Source organism: Chaetodon trifascialis, chromosome 21, assembly GCF_039877785.1.
Source record: "Chaetodon trifascialis isolate fChaTrf1 chromosome 21, fChaTrf1.hap1, whole genome shotgun sequence".
Lineage (NCBI taxonomy): Eukaryota > Metazoa > Chordata > Actinopteri > Chaetodontiformes > Chaetodontidae > Chaetodon > Chaetodon trifascialis.
The window spans coordinates 1,837,954-1,864,484 of record NC_092076.1 but is presented as its reverse complement, the minus strand read 5'-3'; the positions used below and the strand labels follow the sequence as shown (position 1 = coordinate 1,864,484).

General features: G+C 40.8%; 3 protein-coding genes across 3 annotated transcripts; 2 read left to right on the top strand and 1 right to left on the bottom strand.

Annotated features, from left to right (window-relative positions):
- Window positions 1-3,542: 3,542 nt before the first annotated feature.
- Window positions 3,543-6,653, top strand: LOC139349806 (neoverrucotoxin subunit alpha-like). The gene is made up of 3 exons (XM_070990802.1): window positions 3,543-3,636; window positions 4,532-5,998; window positions 6,103-6,653. The coding sequence occupies exons 1-3, from the start codon at window positions 3,546-3,548 to the stop codon at window positions 6,651-6,653; spliced, it is 2,109 nt and encodes a 702-aa protein (XP_070846903.1). The 5' UTR covers window positions 3,543-3,545.
- A 5,210-nt stretch (window positions 6,654-11,863) lies between these two features.
- Window positions 11,864-15,900, bottom strand: LOC139349866 (neoverrucotoxin subunit alpha-like). Its single transcript, XM_070990903.1, has 3 exons — window positions 15,807-15,900; window positions 12,519-13,982; window positions 11,864-12,414 (listed from the first exon to the last, which is right to left on the bottom strand). The coding sequence occupies exons 1-3, from the start codon at window positions 15,895-15,897 to the stop codon at window positions 11,864-11,866; spliced, it is 2,106 nt and encodes a 701-aa protein (XP_070847004.1). The 5' UTR covers window positions 15,898-15,900.
- A 5,966-nt stretch (window positions 15,901-21,866) lies between these two features.
- On the top strand, window positions 21,867-24,991 carry LOC139349805 (neoverrucotoxin subunit alpha-like). The gene is made up of 3 exons (XM_070990801.1): window positions 21,867-21,960; window positions 22,870-24,336; window positions 24,441-24,991. Exons 1-3 carry the CDS (start codon window positions 21,870-21,872, stop codon window positions 24,989-24,991), a joined length of 2,109 nt encoding a protein of 702 aa, XP_070846902.1. The 5' UTR covers window positions 21,867-21,869.
- Window positions 24,992-26,531: the final 1,540 nt, after the last annotated feature.

Sequence of the window (26,531 nt, the reverse complement as noted above, 5' to 3'; positions counted from 1 at the left end):
CTATGATTTAAGAGTACAGAGACAAGTGTCTTTGTACTCAACAGAAATACTTTTACTCCGGTCACTGAGTTTAATAAACGTTGAAGTAGTTCTCACTGCGTAAACCCACCTTGACAACTATCAGACGACATAAAGTACATTTATGTTAAAAGTCTGATGGTCCATTTAAATGGTCATGACTCCAAACCCTTAACGACCTCCAAGGAGGTTTAGCCTAGTAAATGAGGAACCTTAAGCGGTGACACTATAGGGACGGTTATGGCATCTGTGAAACACTCTTGGGTTCCCCAAAGCTGAATTTTAGGTCCAATTCTTTTTCATCTTTACATGCTTCCTCTTAGGGACATCATCAGGAGACACGGTATCAGTTTCCGTAGCTACGCTGATGATACACAGCTGTACATTGCTGCGTCTCCTGATGACACAGGGCCAACAGATACCCTTTTTAACTGCATTTTAGATATCAGGTCATGGATGGCACGGAATTTCCTACAGCTCAGCCAGGACAAAACAGAGGTTTTAGTTATAGGTCCTGAAGGCCAGACTGAGAATCTTTTACCAAACTACAAGATTTTAAACCAACACAATCTGTAAAAAACCTGGGCGTCATTTTTGACTCTGAGCTGACTTTTATCCCTCATATCTAAAATATAACAAAAATAGGCTTTTATCACCTTAAAAACATGGCCAGAGTCCGCCCGTTTCTCTCTCAGGCCAGCGCAGAGGTGCTAATGCATGATTTATTACTATGTGTGTACTATTTATTACTGTAATGCCCTGCTCTCTGGTCTTCCCAAAAAGAGTATTTCAAACCTTCAATTACTGTAAAACTCAGCTGCACATGTGCTGACAAAGACCAGAGGGTGGGCCCACGTTACACCCGTTTTACAGTCGCTGCATTGGCCCCCTGTCTGCTTCAGGATTGATTTTAAGGTTCTTTAACTTGTTTTTAAATGTCTTAACGGCCTTGCGCCCTCTTACTTATCTGACCTGCTTTTACTATATCAACCCTCGCGGACCCTGAGGTCCTCCGGCACCGGCCTTTTATCCAAAAGTCAGAACTAAAACCCAGGAGAGGCGGCATTTAGCCACTATGCTCCACAGCTGAACAGTCTGCCGAGAGCCTCAGGACTGCAGAGACTGTTGATATTTTTAAAAAAGGTTAAAGACACACCTTTTTAATCAGGGTTTTAACTGACCTTTAAATTCTTCTTACGTTCTTATCAGATTTTATCTTATGTTGATGCCTTTTATTTTGCTGTTTTAAATTTTGTATTATTTTATCTACTTAAAATCTTGTGTATTTCTCTTCTTTCTACTGTTAAGTTTATTTTACTCATCTTATATGATGCCTTTTGCTCTCTCTTATGCTTTTTTTTTTTTTTTTTTAAATTCCAGTGTTTTTTCAGGGGGGTCCTCCACACTGAGAGCTGTGTCTGGTCTGCTGCTGGGGGTGCTCCCCATCTTGGTGTGGGGGTCCACCTGTCTGTCAGGGTCAGGGGGGTCCGGGTGTGGCGTCTTCCACAGTGCCTTGCCATGCCTTGCTCCTCTCACTACTGTCTGTGGTGAGAATGTGTGTGTGTGTGTGTGTGTGTGTGTGTGTGTGTGTGTATGCATGCAGTTCAGGGTGTGTATCAGAACATACAGAGGGTGGGAGGGATGGGTTTTCTCTGTTCTGTTTTCATTTATATTGTTTTTAACTGTTGGAAAGCACTTTGTTTTGCATTTTAATATGAATGAAAAGTGCGATATAAATAAAGTTTGATTTGATTGTTTTGTGTTCATTTTCATGCTCTGCTCATGATACATCGCTGTCTGTACCTGTACAGACTCCTGAACTTACAGGCATGTCCATCAGAAACAGAAAAAATGCAAGTCTGAACTTTCTGCTGTGGAAAGTTAATAAAGCAGTTATTCGCTGCTGTCTGAACATCGATGTCTGTGTTACCTGTGAAACCTTGACCATCGAGTGATTTTCATTCCAGTTTCATCAGAGTCTTACCAAGACGCCATTTGTTCATCTCAGTAACATTGCTAAATCCAACCTATTTTATCACAGCATGATGCTGAAATCATAACTGATGCCTTTGTATTGTCCAGACTTTATGATTGTAAGGCTGCTTTCTCCGGTCTTGGTAGGTGTTCAGCAGCTTGTTCAGCATGAATCTTTACAAACACGAACAAATCTGATCATGTAAATGTTTCTGGCCTCTCTTTACTGCTTATCAGAGCACACTAAGCTTCTTTTTTTGACTTTTGACTGAAGTCTCTCTCGCTCTCTCTGTGTGGACAGAAATGCTGTGTTCATGGTCGGGTCCTTCTAATCATATTTCTCAGTTGGTTTGTCTTCTTTTCTTTTGGAAACCTTTGCTGCATTATAATTTCAGCAATCACTGCCCCTCTAAAGTCACTGGAAGCGAACGCTGTGGATTTCATCAGGTTTGTTTTTTCTTCTTCAGCGTTTGTCAATTAGGAAGTCCCAAATTATCACGATTAAACAGCAAATAATTGCATTTAGTGCATTAATGTATTGAAAGCAACTTCAGTTGTTATGAAACTGATGGCCTGAGTAAAATTCTTTCTGTTCAATAAATTGATCCTTATCTGCGAAGTCTCATCTGTACTGTTATATCATACATGTAAAACCTGTTCATGGTTTCACCATATAATTAAAAACTGCTGAAACACAGGAGTTTAGACAGGTGTTTGGAACACAGACATGCTGTGTTTCATCATGTTTCCCCTGAGGCATGCCTTCTTTATTGGCATGTTATATGTTAAACGCATACATGCCTTTCTGCAGAATCTATGGTGTCACTGTTATGCAATAGAAACAGTGGACACGACTGCAGTTTGTGCAATATTTTTTATGCACATTGTGACATGTCTGAAGGAAGCTTTAAGTCCTGGCAAAGGATGATAAAGTGTGTGTGTGTTTACATCAGCAGAGACTGAAGAACAAATGAACAATATTGACATTCATCACTGCAAAGGGAGTCAGAGCGAAAATGTTTTCCTGATGTCACTTCACTTCAGTCATTAGAACAGGTTTGGGCCTGTTACATTAAGAAATGCCTGTTGTCATGTCTGGAGGCATGTCATGGGAGGAGTCAGAAGAGGAGAGGATCTGACAGGATATAAGCAATCCTGGAGCAGACCAGAGCATCAGACCACCGCCGCTCCAGCTGGAAGTCAAGAAGACTGACACACAACTCAGCTGATCTCCACAACTTCACCAGGTGAGGACAAAGTGGGCGCAGAGGCAGAGGGAGACAAAGACGGATATATGCTTAGACTTTTACTGACCTCCAGTCTGTGTTAAAGTGTCAATGTCAGACTAGTGTTTCCAGGGAAATACTGCCTTTCTAAGCACAGTAAACGTCAGTCTTTCTGTCTCTGATCTTTGTCTTTCCGTCTGTTTGTGTGAAGGAGGAGAGTTGACTCCCAGTTTTTCTGACTGTCAACACCTGCTGCTTTAGACCATGTAGACACAATACTGAAGACTGTGTGGTCACTTAATTGACTTTTCTCATCAGGTTGGAGAAATGGAATCAAATAGCATGAAAGTTGCTGCCCTGGGTCGACCTTTCACCCTGGGAATGCTGTATGATGCTCGGAGAGATGAACTGATCCCAGGTAAGTCTGCTCTCAGACTACACTCTCATTGGAAATGTATTTCTAGATATATCTGCCTGTCACAGCTCTCACAAAGCCACAGCATTGAATGATCTCACCTGTTTTAACATTCATACACACTATAAAAAGAACCTGTAAATGCTGACCAGCTGATAGTTAATCATTTTAGAGATGCTGATGTATTGATGGCTGATATATTATCCTACGATAAGTAAGAACATTGAATTATATCCATGGACATGTAAGAGCCCCAGATTAGAGCTGCCCTGTGAATCCTGACTCTGAATGAGGATTAAAACACATATTTGTCAATTATTTTAGCACTGAACAAAAGCAGGGAGAGAGATGAGCAAAGTAGAAAACATTGCTGTGGTGTAATTTTGGATTTTGTGTGCAATGTTTCCAACCATGATGATCCTCCTGTGTTCTCTGACTCGCTTGCATGAGAGTGGACCTAAGCTCTGCTGACAACACACACACACACACACACACACACACACACACACACACACACACACACACACACAGCAAACAGTACTGTCACTTTTGGCTGTTAATTACGCAGCATGATTGTGATTGTGGTTGGATTTCTTATGGAGCATTTGCACGTTGTTATACATTAAGTTTCATGTCTGTATGTCATTCCAGCTCACAGCAAATTGAGTAACGGCATATGACAACAAACGATGATGATAAACCATCAGCAAACTCAAAAGGGTTATACCCTGTCAGGTTTTGAACCCTAACTAGGTTGATGTCAAATGAATAAAGCAATAAATATATTAGCTGCTGGCTACAAAAGAAGCTGCAACATGCAAAAAGCTAAATGATTATAATTATTCACAGAAGTATTGACCTGCTTTAATAGATCATTGACGGCTTCCAATTTCTATAGGTTTGAAATTGTGGGATGATGACACTCTGCAACAGAAGACAAGTGAAGCCACTAAGCCCTTCAGTTCTTTTCAAATCACTGCATCTGACACCATTGAATCCAGGTCTTCTCTGCTGGATGTTGGTGCTTCTCTGGAGGCCAGTTTCATGGGTGGACTGATTGAGGTTTCAGGATCTGCCAAGTATCTGAATGATAAGAAACAATTCCAGAATCAGAGCAGAGTGACGTGCCAGTACAACGCTACCACCAACTTCAAAGAGCTGTCAGTGATTGACCTTCAAACCATGAACACCCAACAGAAGGATCTTATCAAGAAGGGCTTGGCAACACATGTGGTCACAGGCATCGTTTATGGGGCAAATGCCATCTTTGTGTTTGACAGTGAGAAGCTAGAAAACACCAGTGTTGAGGACATGCAGGGCAGCATGGAAGCTGTGATAAAGAAGATCCCCTCTTTCTCTATTTCGGGGAAAGTTGACATCAAGCTCACTGAAGAAGAGAAAGCCCTGACTGACAAATTCTCCTGCAAATTCTACGGAGACTTCATTCTTGAAAGCAACCCTGCAACATTTCAAGATGCAGTGAAGACCTACGTAGACCTCCCAAAGCTACTGGGAGAGAACGGAGACAGCAGTGTTCCACTGAAGGTCTGGCTGATGCCATTAAATATATTTGCCCCTGAAGCTTCTGGGCTGACAGGAGACATCAGCGTTGGACTGGTGAGGAAGGCCAAGGCTGCTCTGCAAGATTTGAGGGAAATGAGAATGAGATGCCACGATTGTCTGGTGGACAAAGTGGTGAAGAATTTTCCAGAGATTCAAGACGAGCTGAGCAAATTCGAAAAATTGTGTGATGACTATGAGTACAGCCTCCAGCAGACCATGGCAAAGAAATTTCCCCTCATCCGTGAAGGTAAAGAAGAGGAGAGCTCAGTGGAACAAGTCCTTGACCAGAGAGACAAGTCACCTTTCAGTCATGACGAGCTGAGCAAGTGGCTGGATCAAAAAGAGAGACAAATCAACATCATCAGGTCCTGCGTCAACACCATGGAGGGAGTAACAATCGTCCAAAGTCGGTCAGAGCTGGACAAAGAGGTCCTTGCTCCAGGTGTAGATCATGCTCTGTGCTTCGTCTTCACCTCTCTGGAGACTGCTGATCCCGGCCTTGATGCCATGACCAGCTACTTGGATTCAACTAAAAAAGGAAATGCCAAAGAAGACCTGTGGTACTACTTAGGTGGTGTGATCACCAAAATGAGAGAAAAAGCCAAATCTCTCCATGATCTTGCTGAAGCACTGAAGAACAACCGCAGATTCCGCTTCCTGGTTGCATCCTTTGATAATAAGAAGCACGCAGGAGCAAGCATCTATCATTACAAGGAGGGCATTCTGGTCACTGATGACTTTACAAAGCCTGACCCCCCCCTCATTGTAGAGAATATCAGATACAGCGACGATCTGATCTGGTGTAAGCATTTCCCATCCTTTTTTGAGTCAAAAACATATTGTATGAATGACCTGTTTGACCATCAGAATGATTAATATCACGTCTTGTTTTGGTCTCTCCTTCAGATGCCACTGATCTCAACCTGGACCCAAACACTGCGAACTACAACCTCACACTGTCTGACGGAAACAAGAAGGCAACGCGTGGTTCACGACAGTCATATCCTGATCACCCAGAGAGGTTTGACCACCACCCTCAGGTGTTGTGCAAAGAGGGGTTAACTGGGCGCCATTACTGGGAGATAGAGTGGAGTAATACCTCCGATGATTCTGTTTACGCCGGTGTTGCATACAAGGGAATTAAAAGAAAAGGTGATAGTGCAGTGGCTGAGATAGGCGGTAACACCATTTCAATGAGTTTTGGCAAAAGAACAGATGAATCCAAAGTTAAGGCATGGCATAATGGTAAGATATGGGAAGGGCCAACATCCTCTACTGGTTTCAGAAGAGTTGGGATCTATCTGGACTGGTATGGTGGCACTCTGTCCTTCTACAGAGTCTCCTCTAATGTTCTGATGCACGTGCACACCTTTCACAACGCGCTCACCGAACCTGTTTACCCAGGTTTTTGGGCTTCAAAAAACAACAATTTTGTGCACCTGCGTCCAATTGAATAAGAGCGATGACAAAGACCTTAGAGTCTTGATCTGTTAACACCTGTTTAGCTTGAACATGTATCCTTCCCAAATAAATAAAGAAATGTATTAAAGCCCAGAGGGACCAAGATAGCTGATGGTGTAATAAAGTGACTCTACAGAATTTCCTGTGTGTTAGTTCATGATGATTCTGTGCACAGCCTTCTTCTCAAAGTGGTTTGTGCTTCACAGATTCACAATCAGTTTTCACGGCTCTAATTTCTGAAACTTAAAGACACAGAACTTATATTGATGCACAAACTCAAAGCTCATGTAACAATGTTGAATTTATCACGATGATCATTTTAGGACATGGGGTAGTTAAAGTGCATATTGTTTAATTTGGCATTTTCTTTTTTTTTTTCTTCGTGCAGCATTTATAAAAGATTTTTACGAGTATCAGAGGAATAAATTAGTTCTGTTTGATCGGAGCTCACCTGAGGTTCAATGGCCATCTTTTTAATGACTTTTGATGATTTAACAAACTTAAAACCTTTCCTCTGTATTAGTTAATGGTGATTTCATGCACAGCATTCTTTCCAAACTGGTTTGTGCTTCACAGCTTCACAATCACTTCAAACTGTCATTGTTTGGTGCATGGGGTATTTTTTAATTGTAACTCTCTGTTCTAATTCTTGACACTTCAACATATCGAGCTTATATCAATACATAATTTCACGTCAACACTAGTTGGCTGAAATTGAAACTCGTTGCTCGTGTAACAAAAGATGGACTGGTTTGGTTGAAATTATGGTGTTGATTATTTTGGGACATAAGGTGACTAAAGTTCCTCTTTGGGTGGTATTTTCAAAAGTTATCTTTTCAGAATACAAGAAGAATCTTATTTGTTTTTCTCAAGTCTGTACCTTAACCCTGACCTGGGTTTAAGCAATGATTCATGAATGACTCAGTCTGTAACACCATTTTGTTGGATGTTCAGCACAAAGATGATGTTTGTGGACCTGAAACAATGTCAGATGTGTTTGACAGTGAAACACCTGTTGGATTCACTCTCTTCTTCAGCAGAACTTTCAATAAAGTGGAGATCTGAGTTTACTGCTGTGTCCTACTTTATTTACTCCAGATTCAGAAGTTGACAAATAAATATTATAAGGTTTATCATTTATGACAAATGAGTATATTTCAATGCATGCAGCACTACAATAATAGAACTTAGAGAATCCTCATTTTAAACTTTACTTCTTCACAGTATTGTAATAACACAGATGAAGGTAATATTTGTTTTTTTCCACATGCATTTTAACATTAGCCGCAACATTTTTATGTCATTCAACATTTGAACCAACCTGACTCATTTTGGGGGTCAGCTATGCTCTCACGGTGGCCTTAGCTCCCACTGGCCCCCTGGCGGCACCCTTGGCCATACTTAATTATTGAACACACATACCACACTAACCTCCATGATGGCTGCACCTGCTTCCCTTTGATTTTCACCATGAAGGTCAAATCACAGAGGCACTTGCTACCACTGATTTTACATGTCAGGTTTTCCCTTCATCTCTATCAATTATTCCAGTCTACTATTTTATGGTATTTTCTGGGCATGTTACAGCCAGAAGAGGGTACAGTGACGTTAGTCATTTGATGACCTCTGACACTGCATCCTACGGGAATACAACAAACTTGTGTGTGAAAAATGATTTGAGCTGAACTTTGTTTTGTACAGAAATTGACTATGTGCATGACTATCATATGACATAATTCAAGTTCTGTGTGCACAAGGTAGGTCTCAGGCTCCTTCCAACACCATCCAATATCAGGCAGGAAGATGCATCAGCCCTGAGACAGAGAGACATTGTGGTGCAAGTCCAGCAGGGAAGAGGAAGCTTTGGCTTTGCGGCCAGGTCAGTGGGTGTTAATGGGTGAGTCATGGCGGATGCTGGATGGTTGTCAGGCAAACAGGAACAACTACTGTCTTCTGAAACATGGGACTTCAGACTGGAACAGTGAGAGATTGATTTGCACACATGTTGAGAGCTGCCATCAGGTTCAGGTACCTTGCACGGATGAATCCTTTTGAATTATCTACAAACATCATCACAAATTTTTAATGTACATCTGGATCAAAATACACATTTCCTGATAGCATATATTTGGAAGATTGCCTCAGTGCTATCATTGAATATGAAAACCTTGAAATAGGATGAGTCATACATAACTATCATGATCCAGACTTTCTGGCTGGAACATGTTTGGTCAGATGTATTGTTTTTTGAAACTGAATACTGAATACTGATACTTTTGAATACTGAAAGCAACCATGAAGAAACATGATGCGATTTATTTAAACTTTGCAAAACGTTTTCAGGTGGATTGCTCAGTGAGCCGAGCATGCAGGACACTGCTGTTTACATCCTGTTTTGCTATTTCTTTTCACCATGACCATCCTTTTTCACCAATCTTGATGAAAAGTTATTTTGAGGTTGGAGGACTTGTTGTAACCACTGGGTTGTGGCCATTTTAATGGACCACGTTGCTGTAACACAAAAATAGAAGGTACTGTCATTCTATTCCATTCAAACTGTTAATAATTTAGAGATTTTCATTTTGTCATGTTAAAGCTGTCATAGTGGGTTTATATAATGAAAAGTAGGAGCACCACATTTGGAGCACAGATATTCCGTGGATCAAGGGCTCACATTTCCCTCGAGGTGTGTCTTCATTTCTGTTGGAAAATTTTTGCTGCATTCTGAAACCATAATCAGTACATTTTCAGGCCATGCGAAAATAATAGTGTGAATCTAATTAAGTGGATAAGTGAATCCTGAGGTTGGAGAGTTTAGAGTTTATATGTTTGTATTTGTTTGTCTGATGATGATTTAACCTCTGGGGGTAACATTTGGGGTCTTCCACTGTAGCCAGTGGATTTCCTTATAATAATGGATATCTAGGTGAAGACTTCATCTCCCATTATTGATTACAGTTGTGGGACAACAGACCTCCAACTTTCCCCTGCATTCCTTCAGGAGAGCTGGGTGGAAGAACACGTCAACTACAAAGGGTCACCTATTATTTAAACTGCTGCCATATAGATGCTAATCTTTCCTTACAGCTCCACACCAGATGAAGGCGTTAAAACCATCAGGGTGGACAATCACCAGGCCTCAAGAGGCCTCAAGAACCTGATAGCACTGACAAGTTGCAAATCAGACATTCCTGGAGCAAACTGTTTTGTGTGTCTGTGTGCTTTCTTTTCTACCACATCAGGATAATGAAAACGATATATTTGATTCAACTTTGGATATTCCCACAGCACTAAACTCATAATTTGTACGGTATCCCTGTGGAAATCCCTATGTATTTGTCCCTGTGTTTCTAGCTTGTAAAATGACAAAACTATGATCTTAAATCTCATAATCGTGTTTGTCCGGGTTTCTACCATGGAACCATACTGCCATCTAGAGACTAGTAGTGGTTAGGTTTTAGATACTTGACATGAGACAATTATAATTCGTAGTGCTTAATTCGGCAAATATAATCTGCCTTTGTGCCATTAGTTAGTTATTCTATTAGTTATCATATATGTCAGTGTGATTATTGAAGAATGTAGTCTTTAATCATCAAAAGGTGTCTGATGTGTGTTTATCAGTGTCAACATACATGTTGTGAAGACTGCTGAAATGTGATTGAAAAAGTGATCATTTATCATTTATGAATGTTTCAGTGTAATTGTTGTGCATACATAACTTGAATTATCTCATATGATAGTCATGCACATAGTCAATTTCTGTTCTGGCCAAGGGCGCTGCGGGGGGGGGGGGGGGGGGGGGGCAGTTGGGCCTAAGGCCACCATGAGAGCAAAGCTGACCCCTAGAATGAATCAGGTTGGTTCAAATGTTGAATGACAATAAAATTTTTTCGGCTAATGTTAAAATACATGTGGAAAAAACAAACATTACCTTCATCTGTGTTATTACGATACTGTGAAGAAGCAAAGTTCTACAGTTTCCAATGAGGATTCTCTAAGTTCTATTATTGTAGAGCTGCATGCATTGAAATACACTACTTTGTCATAAATGATAAACCTTATAATATTTATTTGTCAACTTCTGAATCTGGAGTAAATAAAGAAGGACACAGTAATAAACTCAGATCTCCACTTTATTGAAAGTTCTGCTGAAGAAGAGAGTGAACATATCCAACAGGTGTTTCACTGTCAAACACATCTGTCATTGTTTCAGGTCCACAAACATCATCTGTGTGCTGAACATCCAACAAAATGCTGTTAACAGTGGCTCTCTCCTCAGAACAGTAATTACAGACTGAGTCATTCATGAATCATTGCTTAAACCCAGGTCAGGATTAAGGTACAGACTTGAGAAAAACAAATAAGATTCTTCTTGTATTCTGAAAAGGTAACTTTTGAAAATACCACACAAAGAACTTTAGTCACCTTATGTCCCAAAATAATCAACACCATAATTTCAACAAAACCAGTCCATCTTTTGTTACACGAGCAACGAGTTTAGATTTCAGCTAACTAGTGTTGATGTGAAATTATGTATTGATATAAGCTCGATATGTTGAAGTGTCAAGAATTAGAACAGAGAGTAACAATTAAAAAATACCCCATGCACCAAACAATAACAGTTTAAAGTGATTGTGAAGCTGTGAAACACAAAGCAGTTTGAAAAGAATGCTGTGCATGAAATCACCATTAACTAATACAGAGGAAAGGTTTTTAAGTTTGTTAAATCATCAAAAGTCATTAAAAAGATGGCCATTGAACCTCAGGTCAGCTCCGATCAAACAGAACTAAATTATTCCTCTGACACTCTTAAAAGTCTTTTATAAGTGCTGCACGAAGAAAAAAAAAAAAGAAAATGCTAAATTGAACAATATGCACTTAAACTACCCCATGTCCTAAAATGATCATTGTGATAAATTTAACATTGTTACATGAGCTTTGAGTTTGTGCATCAATATAAGTTCTGTGTATCAGAAATTAGAGCCGTGAAAACTGATTGTGAATCTGTGAAGCACAAACCACTTTGTCACTTTATTATAGTATCGACTATCTTGGTTCCTCTGGGCTTGAATACATTTCTTTATTTATTTGGGAAGGATACATGTTCAAGCTAAACTGGGTTGTTAAGTTTTTCCTTTGAACTTTGAATATAATCACAGATCCCTGTTAACAGATCAAGACTCGAAGGTCTTTGTCATCGCTCTTATTCAATTGGACACAGGTGAACATAATTGTTGTTTTTTGAAGCCCACAAACCTGGGTAAACAGGCTCATTGAAATGGTGGGAAAAGCTGAACAGGTAGCTCAGTGTGTTAGAGGAGACTCTGTAGTAGGACAGAGTGCCACCAGACCAGTCCAGATACACCCCAATTCGTCTGACACCAGTAGAGGGTATCGGCACCTCCCATTTATTCTTATTATAATATGACTTAAGTTTGGATTCATCTGATCTTTTGCCGAAGCTCCATGATACAGGATTATTCCCTAGCTCGGTCAGATCACCCTTTCCTTTTCTTTCAACTCCCTTGTATCCAGCAATCGCGTAAACAGAATCGTTGGAGGTATTACTCCACTCTATCTCCCAGTAATGACGCCCAGTTAACCCCTCTTTGCACAACACCTGAGGCTGTGCATCAAACCTCTCTGGGTGATCAGGATATGACTGCCGTGAACCATACGTTGCCTTCTTGTTTCCGTCAGACAGTGTGAGGTTGTAGTTTGCAGTGTTTGGGTCCAGGTTGAGATCAGTGGCATCTGAAGGAGAGACCAAAACAAGACGTGATATTAATCATTCTGATGGTCAAACAGGTCATTTATACAACATGTTTTTGACTCAAAAAAGGATGGGAAATGCTTACACCAGATCAGATCGTTGATGTGTCTGATATCCTCTACAGGGGGGGCATCAGGCTTCATAAAGTCATCAGTGACCATCATGCCCTTGTAGTAATGATAGATGCTTGCTCCTGTGTGCCTCTTATTATCAAAGGATGCAACCAGGAAGCGGAATCTGCGGTTGTTCTTCAGTGCTTCAGCAAGATCATGGACAATTTTGGCTTTTTCTTTCATTTTGGTGATCACATCACTTGAGTAGTACCACAGGTCTTCTTTGGCACTACCTTTATTAGTTGAATCCAAGTAGCTGGTCATGGCATCAAGGCCGGGGTCAGCAGTCTCCAGAGAGGTGAAGACAAAGCACAGACCATGATCTACACCTGGAGCAAGGATCTCTTTGTCCAGCTCTGACACACTTTGGATGATTTTTACTCCCTCCATGGTGTTGACGCAGGACCTGATGATGTTGATTTGTCTCTCTTTTTGATCCAGCCACTTGCTCAGCTCGTCATGACTGAAAGGTGACTTGTCTCTCTGGTCAAGGACTTGTTCCACTGAGCTCTCCTTTTCTTTACCTTCACGGATGAGGGGAAATTTCTTTGCCATGGTCTGCTGGAGGCTGTACTCATAGTCATCACACAATTTTTCGAATTTGCTCAGCTCGTCTTGAATCTCTGGAAAATTCTTCACCACATTGTCCACCAGACAATCGTGGCATCTCATTCCCATTTCCCTCAAATCTTGCAGAGCAGCCTTGGCCTTCCTCACCAGTCCAACACTGATGTCTCCTGTCAGCCCAGAAGCTTCAGAAGCAAAAACTTTTATTGGCATCAGCCAGACCTTCAGTGGAACACTGCTGTCTCCGTTTTCTCCCAGTAGCTTTGGGAGGTCTACGTAGGTCTTCACTGCATCTTGAAATGTTGCAGGGTTGCTTTCAAGAATGAAGTCTCCGTAGTATTTGCAGGAGAATTTGTCAGTCAGGGCTTTCTCTTCTTCAGTGAGCTTGATGTCAACTTTCCCCGAAATAGAGAAAGAGGGGATCTTCTTTATCACAGCTTCCATGCTGCCCTGCATGTCCTGAACACTGGTGTTTTCTAGCTTCTCACTGTCAAACACAAAGAAGGCATTTGCCCCATAAAGGATGCCTGTGACCACATGTGTTGCCAAGCCCTTCTTGATGACATCCTTCTGTTGGGTGTTCATGGTTTGAAGGTCAATCACTGACAGCTCTTTGAAGTTGGTGGTAGCGTTGTACTGGCACGTCACTCTGCTCTGATTCTGGAATTGTTTCTTATCATTAAGATACTTGGCAGATCCTGAAACCTCAATCAGTCCACCCATGAAACTGGCCTCCAGAGAAGCACCAACATCCAGCAGAGAAGACCTGGATTCAATGGTGTCAGATGCAGTGATTTGAAAAGAACTGAAGGGCTTAGTGGCTTCACTTGTCTTCTGCTGCAGAGTGTCATCATCCCACAATCTCAAACCTATAGAAATTGGAAACCATCAATGATCTATTAAAGCAGGTCAATACTTTTGTGAATAATCATAATAATTTAAATTTCTACATGTTGGAACTTCTTTTTCAGCAAGCAGCTAATATATTTATTGCTTTATTCATTTGACATCAACCTGTTGCTCAATTTCCTGTGAGCTGGAATTACACACAGACATGAAACTTAATATATAACGACATGTAAATGCTTCACAAGAAATACAAGCACAATCACAATCATGCTGCATAATTAACAGACAGTGGCGGTACTGTTTGCTGTCTGCTGTCTTTGTGTTTTGAAATGTTTTGGCTGATAGATGATTTGCTGTTTGAGCGCCGCGGTGGTGCAAAGTTAAGGTCAGCATTTTCTGCTCAGTGGTGTCATTATTATCTGAGTGTGTGTGTGTGTGTGTGTGTGTGTGTGTGTGTGTGTGTGTGTGTGTGTGTGTGTGTGTGTATCCTTTTTACAAGATAGAGACAACATTGTGTTAATTGGTGAGCATGTGTCTGAACGAAAAAAGATGATGTGTGGGGTGCCAAGGGTCCATTCTTGGACCACTTCTTTTCAATATCTGCATGTTGCCCCTAGCTCAGATTATGGAGCATCACAATAGTTCTTATCATACTTACGCAGATGATACACAACTTTATATTTCTGTTTCATCACATGACTACAGTCCCTTACTTTCACTGAATGAGTGTATTCATCAAATCAATGAGTGGATGTGCCAGAATTTTCTTCAGCTTAATGCAGATAAGACAGAAGTGATTGTATTTGGCCCCAAAAATGAAAGGTCAAAGATCAGTGTTCAACTTAACTCCATGTCACTGACAACAACAGATAAAGCCAGAAATCTTGGTGTAATTATTGATTCAGACCTGAATTTTAACAACCATTTAAAGCTCGTTACCAAATCAGCCTACTACTACCTGCTACTTGTTTACTGGCCTTAACAAAAAATCAATTAGGCAACTACAGCTGATTCAAAATGCTGCTGCACGAGTCCTGACAAACACCAGAAAAATGGACCACATCACATCAGTCCTCAGATCACTACATTGGCTTCCTGTGAGTCAAAGAATAGACTTTAAAATCTTACTGTTGGTCTACAAAACATTAAATGGTCTAGGAGCAAAATATATTCTAGATTTATTAACTCCATATGAAGTAATCAGACCCCTCAGGTCATCAGGTCTATTGTGTGTTCCCAGAATGAGAACCAAACAAAGTGAAGCAGCTTTCAGTTATTATGCTCCTCACCTGTGGAACATTCTCCCTGCACACCTGAGGTCTGCACCAAGTGTCAGCTCATTTAAATCAGGGTTGAAAACATTATTATTTGCTACAGCTTTTATTTAAAGTAAATATATCTGCTCAATGATTTTAATCATTGTAAATGCAAAATTATTGTCTTTTGTCTTATTGTCTACTGGCTTCTGTTTTTAATTTCCTTTATTGTATTTTATTTTTCTATTCTCTTCTAATCTCTTTATTTCTTTCTTTCTTAGACACTTTAAATTGCCTAGTGTATGAATTGTGCTATACAAATAAATTTGCCTTTGCCTTTGTGCGTGTGTGTGTGTGTGTGTGTGTGTGTGTGTGTGTGTGTGTGTGTGTGTGTGTTGTTGTCAGCAGAGCTTAGGCCCCACTCTCATGCATGAGAGCCAGAGAACACAGGAGGATCATCATAATATATCAGCCATCAATACATCAGCATCTCTAAAATGATTAACTATCAACTGGTCAGCATTTACAAATGCTTTTTATGGTGTGTATGAATGTTAAATAGGGAGTGTAGTCTCAGACCAGACTTACCTGGGATCAGTTCGTCTCTCCGAGCATCATACAGCATTCCCAGGGTGAAAGGTCGACCCAGGGCAGCAACTTTCATGCTATTTGAATCCATTTCTCCAACCTGATGAGAAAAGTCAATTAAGTGACCACACAGTCTTCAGTATTGTGTCTACATGGTCTAAAGCAGCAGGTGTTGACAGTCAGAAAAACTGGGAGTCAACTCTCCTCCTTCACACAAACAGACGGAAAGACAAAGATCAGAGACAGAAAGACTGACGTTTACTGTGCTTAGAAAGGCAGTATTTCCCTGGAAACACTAGTCTGACATTGACACTTTAACACAGACTGGAGGTCAGTAAAAGTCTAAGCATATATCGGTCTTTGTCTCCCTCTGCCTCTGCGCCCACTTTGTCCTCACCTGGTGAAGTTGTGGAGATCAGCTGAGTTGTGTGTCAGTCTTCTTGACTTCCAGCTGGAGCGGCGGTGGTCTGATGCTCTGGTCTGCTCCAGGATTGCTTATATCCTGTCAGATCCTCTCCTCTTCTGACTCCTCCCATGACATGCCTCCAGACATGACAACAGGCATTTCTTAATGTAACAGGCCCAAACTTGTTCTAATGACTGAAGTGAAGTGACATGAAGAAAACATTTTCGCTCTGGCTCCCTTTACAGTGATGAATGTCAATATTGTTCATTTGTTCATGCACATGTTCTTCAGTCTCTGCTGATGTAAACACACACACACTTTATCATCCTTTGCCAGGACTTAAAGCTTCCTTCAGACATGTCACAATGTGCATAAAAAATATTGCACAAACTGCAGTCGTGTCCACTGTTTCTATTGCATAACAGTGACACCATAGATTCTGCAGAAAGGCATGTATGCGTTTAACATATAACATGCCAATAAAGAAGGCATGCCTCAGGGGAAACATGATGAAAGAGCTTGCCATGATCACAGCATGTCTGTGTTCCAAACATCTGTCTAAACTCCTGCGTTTCAGCAGTTTTTAATTAAATGGTGAAACCATGAACAGGTTTTACATGTATGATATAACAGTACAGATGAGACTTCGCAGATAAAAATCAATTAGCTTTCATGATGTAAACTCACAATTAACCAACTCTAACATGATGTAAAGCCACTTTGTTTGTCGATTAACGGTATATCTTTGTCTTTGTTTGATGATGATTTATCCTCTGGGGGTAATGTTTGGGGGCTTCCAGTGTGTCCAGTGGATTTCCTGATAAAAGATATCCAGGTGAAGACTTCATCCTCCAGCACTGGTTACAGTCCAATAAGTAAACTGATGTTCAATCTCAACACGAACTTGGCTTGACTTAACCCAGTCTCTATAAACAGGTATCTACATATGAAAATAAATATTTAAAAATCTAATAAAAAGGTAAACACAATAGCTGAGGGGTTCCAGGATTACATTTGACATTTGGACCAATGTATTTGGAATCTGTTGCTCTCCACATGGATTATTTACCCGAATGCAACTCAAATCCTCTCAGACGTGATTGGTCAACACTACTCTGACTACAAACAGACACCAGATTGCTTCCAATACCAAAATCTTTCACTTGTCACTCTGTTCAGGTCATCTTAAAAGTGGTTTTTGACATTTTCTGTCACTTTTTGTGAGAACACTGTTTGCAAAACAGGTTGCTTTTAGCATTTGGAAAAAAAAAATCTGACCAAACAATTTTTCCAGTTAGGACATTCTGGATCATGACAGTTTTGTATAAATCATCCTTTTACAAGGTTTTAATACTCCCTGATAGCAATGAGGCATTCTCCAAAATGTATGGCCGCTATCAGGAAATCAGTTCTCGATCTCCATTGTGAAAAAACTACAGTAGTTTACAGGACTGCAAAGCTCTGGTGAATGTAATGCTCGACGGGAACCGCAAAGTAGTTGACAAGTTGAACCACTAGTCAGTGCTCTGTTCAGTCGTAAATAAGAAAATAGAAATACAGCCAGTGTAATAAGCTCCTGAAGGATTGAAGTAATGTGAAATTATGGGCCGTTTAAAGTGGAGAATTTGTGATATCCTACTTGATATATGCAACAACAACATCCACTTAATTCATCTAAATAAATAACTCTAAATCTAATCTGATCAAGTTGCTCATTGCGCCGTAATCAATGATGGAAGATGCTAGAAACCCTCAAACGTTACCCCCAGAGGCTAAATCATTGTCAAACAAAGACAAACATATGAACTCTCTCAACTTTGTGAGTCCTCCACACTCAGATTTTAATTAAATACTAAATCCGCAAAAAGGTTTCGCACATAGAACAAACAGCAACAGAAGCATTCGCTTCCAATAACATTTACATTGACAGTTACATCAAAGGTTTCCAACAGAAATTAATGCAAAGTGACTGGGAACTATGACTGTGCCATGATCGTGGGATTACTGTTCGATGTACATTTGACTGGGTTCCAGGGCTTTGACACTTTTTCATGAAACAGTAAAACCACAAACAGGTTGTGCAACTATGATTTAAGAGTACAGAGACAAGTGTCTTTGTACTCAACAGAAATACTTTTACTCCGGTCACTGAGTTTAATAAACGTTGAAGTAGTTCTCACTGCGTAAACCCACCTTGACAACTATCAGACGACATAAAGTACATTTATGTTAAAAGTCTGATGGTCCATTTAAATGGTCATGACTCCAAACCCTTAACGACCTCCAAGGAGGTTTAGCCTAGTAAATGAGGAACCTTAAGCGGTGACACTATAGGGACGGTTATGGCATCTGTGAAACACTCTTGGGTTCCCCAAAGCTGAATTTTAGGTCCAATTCTTTTTCATCTTTACATGCTTCCTCTTAGGGACATCATCAGGAGACACGGTATCAGTTTCCGTAGCTACGCTGATGATACACAGCTGTACATTGCTGCGTCTCCTGATGACACAGGGCCAACAGATACCCTTTTTAACTGCATTTTAGATATCAGGTCATGGATGGCACGGAATTTCCTACAGCTCAGCCAGGACAAAACAGAGGTTTTAGTTATAGGTCCTGAAGGCCAGACTGAGAATCTTTTACCAAACTACAAGATTTTAAACCAACACAATCTGTAAAAAACCTGGGCGTCATTTTTGACTCTGAGCTGACTTTTATCCCTCATATCTAAAATATAACAAAAATAGGCTTTTATCACCTTAAAAACATGGCCAGAGTCCGCCCGTTTCTCTCTCAGGCCAGCGCAGAGGTGCTAATGCATGATTTATTACTATGTGTGTACTATTTATTACTGTAATGCCCTGCTCTCTGGTCTTCCCAAAAAGAGTATTTCAAACCTTCAATTACTGTAAAACTCAGCTGCACATGTGCTGACAAAGACCAGAGGGTGGGCCCACGTTACACCCGTTTTACAGTCGCTGCATTGGCCCCCTGTCTGCTTCAGGATTGATTTTAAGGTTCTTTAACTTGTTTTTAAATGTCTTAACGGCCTTGCGCCCTCTTACTTATCTGACCTGCTTTTACTATATCAACCCTCGCGGACCCTGAGGTCCTCCGGCACCGGCCTTTTATCCAAAAGTCAGAACTAAAACCCAGGAGAGGCGGCATTTAGCCACTATGCTCCACAGCTGAACAGTCTGCCGAGAGCCTCAGGACTGCAGAGACTGTTGATATTTTTAAAAAAGGTTAAAGACACACCTTTTTAATCAGGGTTTTAACTGACCTTTAAATTCTTCTTACGTTCTTATCAGATTTTATCTTATGTTGATGCCTTTTATTTTGCTGTTTTAAATTTTGTATTATTTTATCTACTTAAAATCTTGTGTATTTCTCTTCTTTCTACTGTTAAGTTTATTTTACTCATCTTATATGATGCCTTTTGCTCTCTCTTATGCTTTTTTTTTTTTTTTTTTAAATTCCAGTGTTTTTTCAGGGGGGTCCTCCACACTGAGAGCTGTGTCTGGTCTGCTGCTGGGGGTGCTCCCCATCTTGGTGTGGGGGTCCACCTGTCTGTCAGGGTCAGGGGGGTCCGGGTGTGGCGTCTTCCACAGTGCCTTGCCATGCCTTGCTCCTCTCACTACTGTCTGTGGTGAGAATGTGTGTGTGTGTGTGTGTGTGTGTGTGTGTGTGTGTGTGTGTGTGTGTGTGTGTGTGTGTGTGTGTATGCATGCAGTTCAGGGTGTGTATCAGAACATACAGAGGGTGGGAGGGATGGGTTTTCTCTGTTCTGTTTTCATTTATATTGTTTTTAACTGTTGGAAAGCACTTTGTTTTGCATTTTAATATGAATGAAAAGTGCGATATAAATAAAGTTTGATTTGATTGTTTTGTGTTCATTTTCATGCTCTGCTCATGATACATCGCTGTCTGTACCTGTACAGACTCCTGAACTTACAGGCATGTCCATCAGAAACAGAAAAAATGCAAGTCTGAACTTTCTGCTGTGGAAAGTTAATAAAGCAGTTATTCGCTGCTGTCTGAACATCGATGTCTGTGTTACCTGTGAAACCTTGACCATCAAGTGATTTTCATTCCAGTTTCATCAGAGTCTTACCAAGACGCCATTTGTTCATCTCAGTAACACTGCTAAATCCAACCTATTTTATCACAGCATGATGCTGAAATCATAACTGATGCCTTTGTATTGTCCAGACTTTATGATTGTAAGGCTGCTTTCTCCGGTCTTGGTAGGTGTTCAGCAGCTTGTTCAGCATGAATCTTTACAAACACGAACAAATCTGATCATGTAAATGTTTCTGGCCTCTCTTTACTGCTTATCAGAGCACACTAAGCTTCTTTTTTTGACTTTTGACTGAAGTCTCTCTCGCTCTCTCTGTGTGGACAGAAATGCTGTGTTCATGGTCGGGTCCTTCTAATCATATTTCTCAGTTGGTTTGTCTTCTTTTCTTTTGGAAACCTTTGCTGCATTATAATTTCAGCAATCACTGCCCCTCTAAAGTCACTGGAAGCGAACGCTGTGGATTTCATCAGGTTTGTTTTTTCTTCTTCAGCGTTTGTCAATTAGGAAATCCCAAATTATCACGATTAAACAGCAAATAATTGCATTTAGTGCATTAATGTATTGAAAGCAACTTCAGTTGTTATGAAACTGATGGCCTGAGTAAAATTCTTTCTGTTCAATAAATTGATCCTTATCTGCGAAGTCTCATCTGTACTGTTATATCATACATGTAAAACCTGTTCATGGTTTCACCATATAATTAAAAACTGCTGAAACACAGGAGTTTAGACAGATGTTTGGAACACAGACATGCTGTGTTTCATCATGTTTCCCCTGAGGCATGCCTTCTTTATTGGCATGTTATATGTTAAACGCATACATGCCTTTCTGCAGAATCTATGGTGTCACTGTTATGCAATAGAAACAGTGGACACGACTGCAGTTTGTGCAATATTTTTTATGCACATTGTGACATGTCTGAAGGAAGCTTTAAGTCCTGGCAAAGGATGATAAAGTGTGTGTGTGTTTACATCAGCAGAGACTGAAGAACAAATGAACAATATTGACATTCATCACTGCAAAGGGAGCCAGAGCGAAAATGTTTTCTTGATGTCACTTCACTTCAGTCATTAGAACAGGTTTGGGCCTGTTACATTAAGAAATGCCTGTTGTCATGTCTGGAGGCATGTCATGGGAGGAGTCAGAAGAGGAGAGGATCTGACAGGATATAAGCAATCCTGGAGCAGACCAGAGCATCAGACCACCGCCGCTCCAGCTGGAAGTCAAGAAGACTGACACACAACTCAGCTGATCTCCACAACTTCACCAGGTGAGGACAAAGTGGGCGCAGAGGCAGAGGGAGACAAAGACGGATATATGCTTAGACTTTTACTGACCTCCAGTCTGTGTTAAAGTGTCAATGTCAGACTAGTGTTTCCAGGGAAATACTGCCTTTCTAAGCACAGTAAACGTCAGTCTTTCTGTCTCTGATCTTTGTCTTTCCATCTGTTTGCGTGAAGGAGGAGAGTTGACTCCCAGTTTTTCTGACTGTCAACACCTGCTGCTTTAGACCATGTAGACACAATACTGAAGACTGTGTGGTCACTTAATTGACTTTTCTCATCAGGTTGGAGAAATGGAATCAAATAGCATGAAAGTTGCTGCCCTGGGTCGACCTTTCACCCTGGGAATGCTGTATGATGCTCGGAGAGATGAACTGATCCCAGGTAAGTCTGCTCTCAGACTACACTCTCATTGGAAATGTATTTCTAGATATATCTGCCTGTCACAGCTCTCACAAAGCCACAGCATTGAATGATCTCACCTGTTTTAACATTCATACACACTATAAAAAGAACCTGTAAATGCTGACCAGCTGATAGTTAATCATTTTAGAGATGCTGATGTATTGATGGCTGATATATTATCCTACGATAAGTAAGAACATTGAATTATATCCATGGACATGTAAGAGCCCCAGATTAGAGCTGCCCTGTGAATCCTGACTCTGAATGAGGATTAAAACACATATTTGTCAATTATTTTAGCACTGAACAAAAGCAGGGAGAGAGATGAGCAAAGTAGAAAACATTGCTGTGGTGTAATTTTGGATTTTGTGTGCAATGTTTCCAACCATGATGATCCTCCTGTGTTCTCTGACTCGCTTGCATGAGAGTGGACCTAAGCTCTGCTGACAACACACACACACACACACACACACACACACACACACACACACACACACACACACACACACACACACACACAGCAAACAGTACTGTCACTTTTGGCTGTTAATTACGCAGCATGATTGTGATTGTGGTTGGATTTCTTATGGAGCATTTGCACGTTGTTATACATTAAGTTTCATGTCTGTATGTCATTCCAGCTCACAGCAAATTGAGTAACGGCATATGACAACAAACGATGATGATAAACCATCAGCAAACTCAAAAGGGTTATACCCTGTCAGGTTTTGAACCCTAACTAGGTTGATGCCAAATGAATAAAGCAATAAATATATTAGCTGCTGGCTACAAAAGAAGCTGCAACATGCAAAAAGCTAAATGATTATAATTATTCACAGAAGTATTGACCTGCTTTAATAGATCATTGACGGCTTCCAATTTCTATAGGTTTGAAATTGTGGGATGATGACACTCTGCAACAGAAGACAAGTGAAGCCACTAAGCCCTTCAGTTCTTTTCAAATCACTGCATCTGACACCATTGAATCCAGGTCTTCTCTGCTGGATGTTGGTGCTTCTCTGGAGGCCAGTTTCATGGGTGGACTGATTGAGGTTTCAGGATCTGCCAAGTATCTGAATGATAAGAAACAATTCCAGAATCAGAGCAGAGTGACGTGCCAGTACAACGCTACCACCAACTTCAAAGAGCTGTCAGTGATTGACCTTCAAACCATGAACACCCAACAGAAGGATCTTATCAAGAAGGGCTTGGCAACACATGTGGTCACAGGCATCGTTTATGGGGCAAATGCCATCTTTGTGTTTGACAGTGAGAAGCTAGAAAACACCAGTGTTGAGGACATGCAGGGCAGCATGGAAGCTGTGATAAAGAAGATCCCCTCTTTCTCTATTTCGGGGAAAGTTGACATCAAGCTCACTGAAGAAGAGAAAGCCCTGACTGACAAATTCTCCTGCAAATTCTACGGAGACTTCATTCTTGAAAGCAACCCTGCAACATTTCAAGATGCAGTGAAGACCTACGTAGACCTCCCAAAGCTACTGGGAGAGAACGGAGACAGCAGTGTTCCACTGAAGGTCTGGCTGATGCCATTAAATATATTTGCCCCTGAAGCTTCTGGGCTGACAGGAGACATCAGCGTTGGACTGGTGAGGAAGGCCAAGGCTGCTCTGCAAGATTTGAGGGAAATGAGAATGAGATGCCACGATTGTCTGGTGGACAAAGTGGTGAAGAATTTTCCAGAGATTCAAGACGAGCTGAGCAAATTCGAAAAATTGTGTGATGACTATGAGTACAGCCTCCAGCAGACCATGGCAAAGAAATTTCCCCTCATCCGTGAAGGTAAAGAAGAGGAGAGCTCAGTGGAACAAGTCCTTGACCAGAGAGACAAGTCACCTTTCAGTCATGACGAGCTGAGCAAGTGGCTGGATCAAAAAGAGAGACAAATCAACATCATCAGGTCCTGCGTCAACACCATGGAGGGAGTAACAATCGTCCAAAGTCAGTCAGAGCTGGACAAAGAGGTCCTTGCTCCAGGTGTAGATCATGCTCTGTGCTTCGTCTTCACCTCTCTGGAGACTGCTGATCCCGGCCTTGATGCCATGACCAGCTACTTGGATTCAACTAAAAAAGGAAATGCCAAAGAAGACCTGTGGTACTACTTAGGTGGTGTGATCACCAAAATGAGAGAAAAAGCCAAATCTCTCCATGATCTTGCTGAAGCACTGAAGAACAACCGCAGATTCCGCTTCCTGGTTGCATCCTTTGATAATAAGAAGCACGCAGGAGCAAGCATCTATCATTACAAGGAGGGCATTCTGGTCACTGATGACTTTACAAAGCCTGACCCCCCCCTCATTGTAGAGAATATCAGATACAGCGACGATCTGATCTGGTGTAAGCATTTCCCATCCTTTTTTGAGTCAAAAACATATTGTATGAATGACCTGTTTGACCATCAGAATGATTAATATCACGTCTTGTTTTGGTCTCTCCTTCAGATGCCACTGATCTCAACCTGGACCCAAACACTGCGAACTACAACCTCACACTGTCTGACGGAAACAAGAAGGCAACGCGTGGTTCACGACAGTCATATCCTGATCACCCAGAGAGGTTTGACCACCACCCTCAGGTGTTGTGCAAAGAGGGGTTAACTGGGCGCCATTACTGGGAGATAGAGTGGAGTAATACCTCCGATGATTCTGTTTACGCCGGTGTTGCATACAAGGGAATTAAAAGAAAAGGTGATAGTGCAGTGGCTGAGATAGGCGGTAACACCATTTCAATGAGTTTTGGCAAAAGAACAGATGAATCCAAAGTTAAGGCATGGCATAATGGTAAGATATGGGAAGGGCCAACATCCTCTACTGGTTTCAGAAGAGTTGGGATCTATCTGGACTGGTATGGTGGCACTCTGTCCTTCTACAGAGTCTCCTCTAATGTTCTGATGCACGTGCACACCTTTCACAACGCGCTCACCGAACCTGTTTACCCAGGTTTTTGGGCTTCAAAAAACAACAATTTTGTGCACCTGCGTCCAATTGAATAAGAGCGATGACAAAGACCTTAGAGTCTTGATCTGTTAACACCTGTTTAGCTTGAACATGTATCCTTCCCAAATAAATAAAGAAATGTATTAAAGCCCAGAGGGACCAAGATAGCTGATGGTGTAATAAAGTGACTCTACAGAATTTCCTGTGTGTTAGTTCATGATGATTCTGTGCACAGCCTTCTTCTCAAAGTGGTTTGTGCTTCACAGATTCACAATCAGTTTTCACGGCTCTAATTTCTGAAACTTAAAGACACAGAACTTATATTGATGCACAAACTCAAAGCTCATGTAACAATGTTGAATTTATCACGATGATCATTTTAGGACATGGGGTAGTTAAAGTGCATATTGTTTAATTTGGCATTTTCTTTTTTTTTTTCTTCGTGCAGCATTTATAAAAGATTTTTACGAGTATCAGAGGAATAAATTAGTTCTGTTTGATCGGAGCTCACCTGAGGTTCAATGGCCATCTTTTTAATGACTTTTGATGATTTAACAAACTTAAAACCTTTCCTCTGTATTAGTTAATGGTGATTTCATGCACAGCATTCTTTCCAAACTGGTTTGTGCTTCACAGCTTCACAATCACTTCAAACTGTCATTGTTTGGTGCATGGGGTATTTTTTAATTGTAACTCTCTGTTCTAATTCTTGACACTTCAACATATCGAGCTTATATCAATACATAATTTCACATCAACACTAGTTGGCTGAAATTGAAACTCGTTGCTCGTGTAACAAAAGATGGACTGGTTTGGTTGAAATTATGGTGTTGATTATTTTGGGACATAAGGTGACTAAAGTTCTTCTTTGCATGGTATTTTCAAAAGTTACCTTTTCAGAATACAAGAAGAATATTATTTGTTTTTCCCAAGTCTGTACCTTAACCCTGACCTGGGTTTAAGCAATGATTCATGAATGACTCAGTCTGTAACACCATTTTGTTGGATGTTCAGCACAAAGATGATGTTTGTGGACCTGAAACAATGTCAGATGTGTTTGACAGTGAAACACCTGTTGGATTCACTCTCTTCTTCAGCAGAACTTTCAATAAAGTGGAGATCTGAGTTTACTGCTGTGTCCTACTTTATTTACTCCAGATTCAGAACTTGACCAGTAAATATTATAAGGTTTATCATTTATGACAATTTAGTATATTTCAATGCATGCAGCACTACAATAATAGAACTTAGAGAATCCTCATTGGAAACTTTACTTCTTCACAGTATCGTAATAACACAGATGAAGGTAATATTTGTTAATTTTCCACATGTATGGTCACATTAGCCGAAAAATTTTTATGTCATTCAACATTTGAACCAACCTGACTCATTTTGGGGGTCAGCTATGCTCTCACGGTGGCCTTAGCCCCCACTGGCCCCCCGTCGGCGCCCTTGGCCATACTTAATTATTGAACACACATACCACACTAACCTCCATGATGGCTGGACCTGCTTCCCTTTGATTTTCACCATGAAGGTCAAATCACAGAGGCACTTGCTACCACTGATTTTACATGTCAGGTTTTCCCTTCATCT